This window comes from Myiozetetes cayanensis, unplaced genomic scaffold (genome assembly GCF_022539395.1).
Source record: "Myiozetetes cayanensis isolate MyiCay16 unplaced genomic scaffold, myiCay2020 scf5-8, whole genome shotgun sequence".
NCBI lineage: Eukaryota > Metazoa > Chordata > Aves > Passeriformes > Tyrannidae > Myiozetetes > Myiozetetes cayanensis.
In genome coordinates, this window is record NW_026087742.1 from 51,191,404 (window position 1) to 51,202,874 (window position 11,471).

Sequence of the window (11,471 nt, forward strand, 5' to 3'; positions counted from 1 at the left end):
AAACCCACATCAAACCCTGATTTTCCGGATTAACCCGGAGTTACGCGCAGACCTGATGATGCTTCCTGCGCCCTCCGCGCACACCCCTCCTGCGCTCCCCTCCCCGCGCCCCCCCCGGTGCGCTGCGCCCCCGACCGCGCAGCGCCTGCCCGCACGCCGGGTGGCCGCGACCCCCGCCTGCCGCCGTCCTTCTCTCGCCCCCCGCTCCCGCACTGCCACTCCGCGCCCCTCTCCCGCCGTTTTCCCTCGCCTCCCGCCGGTCCCGTCCGCGCCCCGCGGAGCCCGCTCGCCGCCTGGCCGCCCGGCCGGGCGGGGAGCGACGTGCCCGGCGGCCAATGCCGGGGCCGCCTCCGCCGCCACCGCCCCCGCCGGCGCGGGCCAATGCGGAGCAGCGGGAGGGGTGGCCTCGCACCGCTCCCACCCTCCCTCTGGGCTTATTGAGAGTTATATCAAGAATTTCAGTTCAGAGAGAGAGAGAGAAGGAGAAAGAGAGAGCGTTTGTGAAGGAGAGAGGCTGGGAGGGAGGGAAGAAGGGAGGGAAAAGGGAAAGCGCCGCCGCTTCCTCCCGTCACTAAAGCAATAACCTATTAGGATTTTTTTTTTAATTTTTTTTTTTTTTTTAATGGGCAACTGTCACCCCAGAGCTAAAGAGGGAGAAGAGAAGCACCGCCAGACCAACTCTTGCCATTTCCAGTCAGAAGTTGCAGACTTCATGTAGCTGCCTCTCGTCTGCCGAGAGAGGGATGGGAATGGTGTGCAGTGCAGAGTGGAAAATACCCCCCCTTTAAGAAGTGCACCGGATTTTTCTCTTGCTGTTTGTTTGGGTTGTTGCGTGCCCGTTAGACACCCAAAGGATCACCGCTTCATAGGAATGAAACGTGGAGAGGATGACTAACGACAGAACTGTGAATTTGTTCCCTGGAGTTGCTAATTTGCCACCCCGAAGCAACACATATCTCGAGGACGAAGCGTTTGGCTGCTGCTGATTTCTCCAAAACTGGTGGTTTACCAGATGCATTGTGCTGTATCTGCTGGAACAGATCATTGCTTAGCTGCAGCAGATCGTCAAAGGTAGACAACTAACGTAAGTGCAAAGTTACCTTTACACTGGGATACATTACCTTTAAAGAAAAAACAAAAAGCCAACACGCAGTATATTTATCTAGGAAAGAATCAGTGTTTGGGATTCAGTTGATGGTGGTGGCAAAGGCTCACCTAGTCGCTGTCTCTGCATCCCTACCTGCATTACTCTGCTGGAAGTAATCACGGGCATCAGTTCCCGTGCAGCTTAATGCAGATGAGATTAGTGCTCAGGGACTGCCCAGTTCCGTCAAACTGTAGGTGCCGGCAGCTTTGCACCCCGGTAATTCGCGGTTAGCAGTGCATGCAAACAGAAGTCTGTCCGTCGCTTTTTTTTTTTTTCCACCTGCATTATTAGTCTGCAGTATTTATGTGTGGCAGCTGCTAACATTATCCTGAAGGGAGATCGGTGTCAATGGGGAAAGGCTACACCTTTTTTCCTCCTCATGTCGTCAGAAAATGTATATTCCCCTACCCGCCCCCCCCCCCAGCCGTAAACATGCTTCCTGCCCCTAGGTTGCATTTGGAATTTCCAGCCTCCTGATTTAGATTGTTTAAAAACAAACAAAGTTTCGGTTATTAAACAGGAGAAGTATCCGACATCTGGAGAGGAAACACTGAGCTGAGAGCGTAAGAAACTAAGTCCTGTTATTGTCTCATCAGTTAACAGGGATGTGAAGTAGCCAGTGTCGACTGCTGCAGCAGCAGCAGCATGTCCGGGTGGTTATTTCCCAGTACGATGGCTTTGGAGGGGGATGCAAGACACAGGGCACAGAGAAAAATGTGGTTAGCAAGAGCTAAAAATTATGTATGGAAGCAAACAACAAATTACATTTGGCAGCTGACACAGCAGTTGGAATCCAGAAGTAGTCCGGGAAGGTTTTCTACTTGCACCAAATGACTGGGTGGAGGAGGGTAGAGGGGGAACGCACCTTACGGATTACACGGTGTACAGAGAAATTATTCAGAAAGTACGTGTCGAAATGGTAGTTATTTTCATTCATGCTCTGTGCAAATGCAGCTGATGGGATATTGGTGCATTTGTCCAGACGGTTGCTTGTAAAAGGCAGCAGTAGGAAAATGTACTGCTGGAAGCGTGCATTGCAAAAACAAGTAGTAGTTGGAGATTGTGGATTTATCATGCCTAAAAAAACCAATAATGCTGTTCTGTGTGGTTGTGTTGACAGTGATGTCTCCAAATAAGAAATGAGATGTAATGCATCCTGCAGTCCATGCATGCCTCCTCTTGCAAATCACTCATCATTCCGCTCTGGAAACCTTTAAGTCCTAAAATCCGTGAAAAGAGAATAAAAACATTATCATGGACCTGAGGGATTTTTACCTGTTGGCTGCTCTGATTGCCTGTTTAAGGCTGGATTCTTCTCTAGCTCAAGAACTTATTTACACTATTAGAGAGGAGCTGCCTGAAAATGTACCCATAGGGAACATACCAAAGGACCTGAACATTTCTCATATCAATGCTGCCACAGGGACCACTGCCAGCCTTGTCTACAGACTGGTGTCTAAAGCGGGGGATGCACCTCTGGTCAAAGTGTCCAGTAACACGGGGGAGATCTTTACAACGTCTAACAGAATAGACAGAGAAAAACTCTGTGCTGGAGCTTCCTATGCAGAAGAAAATGAGTGTTTCTTTGAACTTGAAGTGGTGATTCTCCCTAATGACTTTTTTAGGCTGATTAAAATAAAAATCATTGTAAAGGATACTAATGACAATGCACCTATGTTTCCATCCCCCGTCATAAATATCTCCATCCCAGAAAACACTCTGATCAACAGTCGCTTTCCAATCCCATCAGCAACAGATCCTGACACAGGTTTCAACGGTGTGCAGCACTATGAGTTGTTAAACGGGCAGAGTGTCTTTGGACTGGATATTGTAGAAACTCCAGAAGGAGAGAAATGGCCTCAGCTGATTGTGCAGCAGAACTTGGACAGAGAGCAAAAGGACACCTACGTGATGAAAATCAAAGTGGAGGATGGAGGTACCCCCCAGAAATCCAGCACAGCTATCCTGCAAGTCACAGTAAGTGATGTCAATGATAACAGGCCAGTGTTTAAAGAAAGTCAAGTAGAGGTTCATATACCAGAGAATGCCCCTGTAGGCACCTCTGTAATTCAGCTTCATGCTACAGATGCAGATATAGGAAGCAATGCAGAAATCAGATATATTTTTGGTGCCCAAGTTGCCCCTGCAACCAAAAGATTTTTTGCTTTAAACAACACCACAGGGCTGATTACAGTTCAGAGGTCCCTAGATCGAGAAGAGACTGCTATTCACAAAGTGACAGTGCTGGCTAGTGATGGTAGCTCTACACCAGCCCGAGCAACTGTCACCATCAATGTCACTGATGTAAACGATAACCCTCCTAACATAGACCTCAGGTACATAATAAGTCCCATCAATGGCACAGTGTACTTATCTGAGAAAGATCCCATCAATACAAAGATTGCCCTTATTACAGTTTCAGATAAGGACACTGATGTGAATGGCAAAGTGATCTGTTTCATTGAGAGAGAGGTCCCCTTCCACCTGAAAGCAGTTTACGACAACCAGTACTTGTTAGAGACCTCTTCTTTGTTGGACTATGAGGGCACCAAAGAATTCAGCTTTAAAATTGTGGCTTCTGATTCTGGCAAGCCCAGTTTGAACCAGACTGCCCTGGTAAGAGTTAAGCTGGAGGATGAAAATGACAACCCTCCGATTTTCAGCCAGCCTGTAATTGAGCTGTCAGTTTCTGAAAACAACCGGCGTGGTCTATACTTAACAACTATTAGTGCCACAGATGAAGACAGTGGGAAAAATGCAGACATTGTTTATCAGCTTGGTCCTAATGCCTCCTTTTTTGATCTGGATCGAAAGACAGGAGTTTTGACAGCCTCCAGAGTTTTTGACAGAGAAGAGCAGGAGCGTTTCATTTTCACTGTTACAGCCCGAGACAACGGCACCCCTCCTTTGCAGAGTCAAGCAGCTGTAATTGTTACCGTGTTGGACGAAAATGACAACAGTCCCAAATTTACTCATAATCATTTCCAGTTTTTCGTATCAGAGAACTTGCCAAAGTATAGCACAGTGGGGGTGATCACAGTGACTGATGCGGATGCTGGGGAAAATAAAGCAGTGACCCTTTCCATCCTGAATGACAATGAAAACTTTGTGCTGGATCCGTACTCTGGAGTTATAAAGTCCAATGTTTCCTTTGATCGAGAACAGCAGAGCTCTTACACCTTTGATGTTAAAGCAGTGGATGGAGGGCAACCTCCTCGCTCTTCTACAGCAAAAGTAACCATAAATGTGATGGATGTTAATGATAATAGCCCCGTTGTCATCTACCCACCTTCTAATACTTCTTTTAAGCTAGTGCCACTCTCAGCGATTCCAGGATCGGTGGTAGCCGAAGTCTTCGCTGTGGATATAGACACTGGCATGAACGCTGAGCTGAAGTACACAATTGTAAGCGGCAATAACAAGGGTTTGTTTCGGATTGATCCAGTGACAGGTAATATCACCCTGGAAGAAAAACCAACTCCTAATGATGTGGGGCTGCATCGCCTAGTTGTCAACATAAGTGATTTGGGTTATCCCAAATCCCTGCATACTCTTGTGCTTGTATTTCTGTATGTAAATGATACTGCTGGAAATGCCTCTTATATTTATGACTTGATACGCAGGACTATGGAAACACCCCTGGATCGGAACATAGGGGACAGCAGCCAACCCTACCAAAACGAGGACTATCTCACGATCATGATTGCTATTGTGGCAGGTGCCATGGTTGTCATAGTGGTGATATTTGTCACAGTTCTTGTTCGATGTCGACATGCATCCAGATTCAAAGCTGCCCAGAGGAGCAAGCAAGGTGCTGAGTGGATGTCTCCCAATCAGGAGAACAAGCAAAACAAGAAAAAGAAAAGGAAGAAAAGGAAATCTCCAAAGAGCTCTCTTTTGAACTTTGTGACCATTGAGGAGTCCAAACCTGATGATGCAGTTCATGAACCTATCAACGGGACAATAAGCCTTCCAGCAGAGCTGGAGGAGCAAAGTATAGGAAGATTTGATTGGGGCACAGCACCACCAACAACCTTTAAGCCTAACAGTCCTGATCTTGCCAAGCATTACAAATCTGCCTCTCCGCAATCTGCTTTTCATCTCAAACCTGACACTCCAGTTTCAGTGAAAAAGCACCATGTGATTCAGGAACTCCCGTTGGACAACACCTTTGTTGGTGGTTGTGACACCCTTTCCAAACGCTCTTCCACTAGTTCAGATCACTTCAGTGCCTCAGAGTGCAGTTCCCAAGGAGGCTTCAAGACAAAGGGCCCCTTACACACCAGACAGGTAAACGAGCACTTTTACTGGTCTATAAGTACTGCATACAAGTGCCCGATCAACCAGTATTAAAAGTGCCACTGTGTTGTGAGGTGTTTTTTGTTTCAGTCTAATTTAATTTAGTTAACATTATGGGGGGAACAAAAAAAAACCAAAAAACCACCAACAGAAAAACCACAACCAACAAAATCAAAACACCAAAACAAGAACAAATTAACAAAAAAACCCTTGACCCCTTTATCATTTGCCTGGGGCTTAACCATGTGTTTGCAAAATGCATCTGATACTTTGGGTTTTGAAGAATAGTTATCGTTAACAATATGTTATGCCTCTCTGCATATGCACATACATGTGCATAAACAACACTGAAAACCAACTTTTTTTTTTCTCCCCAGTACTTGACTGTCCAAATGTAAAAGTTATGGAAGAACTGTTTCCCTTATATGCTAAATTTCAGTGAGAATATTTGACTGTTTCAAGATTGAAGGGATATGTACATTCTGTTTGAAATTTCGAAGTGAGTTGGCTTGAGTTTCTTTTACAGTTCAAGCTGATTTGGAACCTTGATAAGTTAGTGTTAATAAAGGGGTGAATTGGTGAATTTGTTTCCCTAACAAATGCAGCCAAATTTCCAAGCTACTGCATCAGTGAAGCACGTGGTTTATTGGTAGGATATAACTAAGCCATACAGAAGTCTTCCTCTGTTTGAGTTCAACATGCTTTTGTTGTAATAGATGAAAGTTGGTATTGCATAGGCAGTTTGCTGCGTATTTTAAAAAATGGACAAAACATACTTTTGAAAGGAATGCTTTCTCTGAATACATCTGAATTATGCAGGGGAAAAAAAAAAAGTCAGTCCATTGTTAATATTTTCTCATCTTAGTAATGCATAAGCGATCTGTCATAGCTCATTTTAAATTGTGAAACACGCCATATGAAGAGGGATTAGGAGGCTGAGAGACTCATATTTCAACCAAATCCAGCATTAGTTGTTTGTTTTTTGTTTTTTTTCCTTAGGTCTAATAATTCCTTGCTAATAAAGATTTAAACGCGGTGCTGTCTAATTTATTTTATGGGTGCTTGTCTGCGGCCGCCGCGGGAGCGGCCGCGCCGCCCGTAGATGGCGCTGAGGCACCGCGCGGCCCGCGCTGGCTCCGCGCCAGCCCTGCAGTAGCTGGGGGAGGAACAGGGGGCTGGGGCTGGGGGGTGGGGGAGAAGATGTGGGGGGGGTGGGGTGGGAGGGAAGGATCGAGCTGATATTCCAGCCAAAGAACCTTTTATTTAATGGTAGTTGCACTGGAGCGGTCAGTAGTTAAGTTTGCGTCTTTGCAAGGCGGCTTCCTCCGTGCTCCGCTTTCGCCGCAGAGACTCGGTCGGTTGCTGGGGAGTCGCGTCCGTGTTCCTTGCGGGCGCTGTACCCTCCAAGTGATAGTGTTTTGTCTGAATTTAGTAGGGATGTGAATCCTTGGGAATCAAGTGAGACACGTTTAGGGTTGTCTTTGCAAAAAGATTTTGACAATAGCCAAGTTTAGGTAAAGTCATCCTCTTGCTGTTGCATTAGCCTTATCTGAGATGAATGTGACGTTCCCAGGACTATGTCTTGACTTTGGGTTTCTGTAAGGTGTCACACTAACAAGATGCTAAGAGTAAAACAAGCGCTTTTGAGACAGTTCTATTAAAGTAACTGCTCTAAACCAACTCATACTTACAAAGACACACTGAAAACACCACAGAAGAATCTCACAAAACCTTAGTCTTTCTAAAGGACTTTATAGAAGGGTATACTCCTCAAGACATCTTCAGGCTCTTACACAGCACCATACTCATACTGTCAGCTTAAGTTAAAAAAGAACTGATTTTTAAAAATCCCAACAAATTTATAGAAGAGCTCTGTGTAATCTGTGGTTACTCAGCTGAAGTTTTCTCCCCAGTTTTAGTTACAAAATATAACACCCCCAAACCACAAATTCCTTTTCTGTTCTGCAATGATTTTGATTTAGCTTAAATTAGCTTTCCAAATTCTATTGGGAATGTTAGACTTAACCCTCCATAGTATCTAGAGGCAGTTAAGACCCCAAAAATTATTTACCTGACTGAATATATAAACTCTGGACAGTGAAATTGAACATAAAGGGGAAAAAAACCCCACACCCAAACAAAAACTATTGGCAATATTTCCACAGTTATCTGTGTTCATTACATTAAATACACTGGTGTCCATTTAATAATAATAATAACAATATCAGTCAGTATACCTGTATATGGATCTGATTCACATTTCACTGAGGTCTTAGTGAATAATTTTTGAAGTCAGCAGATATGATTTGCATTGTTTCCTGCAAAATCCGTATTATTATATGTAACTAAAAATATAAGTCTTAGGTAGACAGTTATCTAAACTGAGCTTCTGTATTTTTATTATGTAAGAAAAGAGATAGTGTCTTTTTTTTTTTTTTTTTCTCCCAATGATGAGTGTTACAGGACATAACCTTTTCATGCTTCCTTTTCAGTTTTGGCTGGAGGAGTATAGTCAGCAATAGTAGTAATCATCAATAGTATTTGTGTCTTTTCTGTCTGTAATTCCTGAAATTAGGATGCATCTTAGCTAATATTCGTTGGCACAGGAGTTAAATATACCTTCATAGGTGGTTTTTTTTTTTTTTAGATTTGTGATAGACTATGGCCTTTAAGCAAAGTATTCAGACTTAAAATCTTAATGGATAGTAGTGTATGCTAATGCCACAGTGTCTGAAAAACATTTTTAAAATTTCTTTAGGAAGCAACATGTAGTTCTGTGCCACTGTACTGTTTTCTTCTGGTTTAACGTAACTAATTTCTCTGTATCTAATGTTAGTTGTGTTTAATTACACATATATTCAGAAAATTGTCTTGATGTGCTTTGCAAAGAGTGCAAGAATTGTTGTGGAGGATGTTATAGTAGGAAAACATGAAATACTGGTTTAATACATATCTAAGAAATACTAGCATTCTCCATTTTTACTTACATTTTTTTTTTCAGTCCAAGGTGAATATACATGCAATATATCTTGCAGATATATTAATATTAATAGAGAGGTAAAACCTAAGTCCGCACTTGGACTTGATTCAAGCAAAATCCTGTTACTTTTGATGGGACTTTGGCCCCAGAAATCTGTTAGAACTGCGTCCTAAGTCAAAAAACTTTTAGAATTAAAAAATATATTGTTCAATAAAAACCTCTTAGGTGCCTTTTTTTTTTTTTTTTTTTTTTTTTTGGTGGCATTTTCTGTGCAAACATCAGTACATTTAGTGGAAATTCTGTGGTTAAGTCTTCATATGTAACTTTGAATTGTACAGACTGACGTTTCACAACTACCCAGTATAAAAACCAAAGCCTCCTTCAAGTGCCTATCTTGCAGTAAACCTGGTGGATGCTCTGAAAGGAGCATTTTTGAATACTTGAACTTGGGATTGTTCTAAATGCTAATTCACGTAATTAGGAGTATGGAAAGGATGTTGCATACCACCAGCTCATATAGCTAAGCTTCCAAAATGAGTGTTATGACTCATAAAGAATACTGAAATCTATGCAGGCTTCCCAATCAGTGTTCTTTTCAGTATTTGATTGAACTTTAAAATGCACTTCAAATTACTAAGTCATTACACCAAAAAGCTATACAGAAATACAGAAGAAGACGACATGTATTCTTCTGTATGAAAGACTTCTTTTGAAAAGCAAATAAACAGACAAAAACTCCTACTCAATGTCATTAGATTAACAATAGATTAAATAAGAAAAGAAATTAGGGCAAATTTACTGTGGTTATCCCAATTTTAAATTATAACAACTTCATTTAATCAGATTTAAAGCACAGCAGTGACAAATAACACAGGTTTAAAAATATGTATCAGTATGGGTTATGGGCAAAACCTTCAGTCTTCATTCCTAATCAAATAGGATTTAGGTGTGTGCTTAACTTTCATTTAAAGTGGTGGGACTGAAGTAGTTCTTTAAAAGTCCAAATGACTTCAGATGTTGTCTTCAAGAAAGACAGCTGTAAGCACACTATAAGCACTTTTCTGAATCAAGGTGATAATTTATAAATTTTGGAAATGTGCACAGTTCTAGTAGATTCAGGAAAGCTAAATATATGTTAACACTGTCCATTTATTTCTGTGATCTAATGGCAGAAATTAAGGATTTGGGGCTTGACTGACACATTAAATGCATTCCATATTAAAATATATTTTTAATCTTAAAGTCAGTAACATAAACTCTGTGAAGGTTGCTTTACTCCTTTTTCAGTCAATGGACTTTTTGCCTGATCAAGGAACAAGTAACCAGGATCCCACTGATCAATGCACATAACTTAAGCTTTATGTGGAAAATGTAATTAATGTTCTTACTCTGGAGTTTTTAAATTTGTAAGTTTAGGTTTATGTAAGAGAAAAGAAAAGCTGAAAACATTAATGACTCCTAATTTGATACGCTGAGACTGGCAATTTCAAGGTGCATAAGTTGATGGAAATCTGCATTGGAACAGCAGTGCAGAGCTTACGTCACCTGCAAATATTAAAATTCTGTAACCATAGCATTCCACAATTCTGTGTGCAGTATTATTTTTAGTGGCCTTGTTTTACCTCTTAGTATAAATAAAAAAATTAATTCTGGTTTTGATTTTGTATGCTTAAGTTGGTTTATGTGTTAGCATGGATATTGGTCTTGAGAGAGGAATAGTCACCTGGAAAAGTGTCCTGCATGTAAAATTTAATTGGTTTCTATTTCTGTATATTTATATATTTACACTAAAATATCAGAAATTGTGAAAATGTACCGTGTATTTTTTTCTATTGTTGTATAACTGAAAAATAGGTTAACAGATTTTGCTCAACTGTCTAAAGAAATTCATCTTTGAGCTGAGACCAAGCATGGAAAATTTCAACTGAAAAGAAAAATTTTTTAGAAAGTTAAGAGCATGTGAAAACTGGGGGTTATAATGGGAATCTGAATATAACCCTAAGCTATAATACCATTTTCAGTAGTGAATGTAGACATGCTAAACTCGAGTAGGAACATTTTGTTTCTATCTGTATACAGATAGAGACAGTAAAAGCTTAGGAAGCTTCATTTATCTTTAAACATTTCCCATGCAAAAGATTTTTATCAGAATCACTGAAGTTTCATGTGTCCCAAGCCAGAGTTTCACATATGCTAAGAAATTTGTGTCACGCATGTGAGTGAAAACTGGATCTTGAGAGTTTAATACTCTTGGAATTTTGTGATAATGTTCTTTTGTGTGTAAGAACAAGGGAGGATCTTTTTAGTTTCCATTTCAGATTCTCACTTCCAAAGAATCTCTCCTAGCACAGCAAAACCATATCAGCCACACTTTATTGACAGCAATTTTATTGTAGCTAGAGGCTTACAGTAAGCTGTTTATTGCTGTTCCCTAACATGGTTGACAGCAATTGGGGAATTAATTTTCTTGCCCCTGATGTGCTTTCTTGAGTATAAATGACAGATGTTAAAGATATGAAAACTGTGACCCATTTACATTCAGCAACTCCTTATCGGTGCAGTGTGCCTGTTTGAAGTGAAGGTTTGAGGTCCTGAGTAATACTGCTTCATCAGTTCTAGTATTCTTATTTTTGCCATAGAACTGTTTACCTAGATATATACAGTCCAAGGGCCAGATACATAGTGCCTAATGGACTGATCCTCCTTTAGGCAACTTCTGTTCCGGAATAGCTGAGTTGAAGGTTCACTTATTTCAGGAGATGCTGTATCTTTTTACTTTACCATTTAATTGCACAAAACATATAGTAAGTAACTGACAAAATGTACATAGAGTGTTGTGAAAGATCTAACAGAAATTACAGATGATATCTGAGTTTTTGGTTTCACTTCTTCCACAGAACACCTTGGTGGTCTGGAAAAATCTATACTCTTAAGTTTTCTTAGTTGCTACTCAAGTACAACATCTTACATGCATTCTGTAATGTTCATGTCTTCACTGAATAAAAACCTAACCTACAGACAATCCTTACTTTTTTTTCCCACTTT

The 11,471-nt window shown here is 41.2% G+C and overlaps 1 protein-coding gene across 14 annotated transcripts in view; it reads left to right on the forward strand.

Annotated features, from left to right (window-relative positions):
• Positions 1–484: 484 nt before the first annotated feature.
• PCDH9 (protocadherin 9) overlaps positions 485–11,471 on the forward strand; it is a 680,196-nt gene continuing 669,209 nt past the window's right edge. For all 14 annotated transcript variants that reach the window (XM_050331418.1, XM_050331420.1, XM_050331419.1 and 11 more), the window contains exons 1-2: positions 485–1,084; positions 2,268–5,437. In XM_050331418.1, coding sequence (XP_050187375.1) covers positions 2,402–5,437 — 3,036 coding nt within the window. In that variant the 5' untranslated portion in view covers positions 485–1,084; positions 2,268–2,401. The remainder of the gene's footprint in view (positions 1,085–2,267; positions 5,438–11,471) is intronic.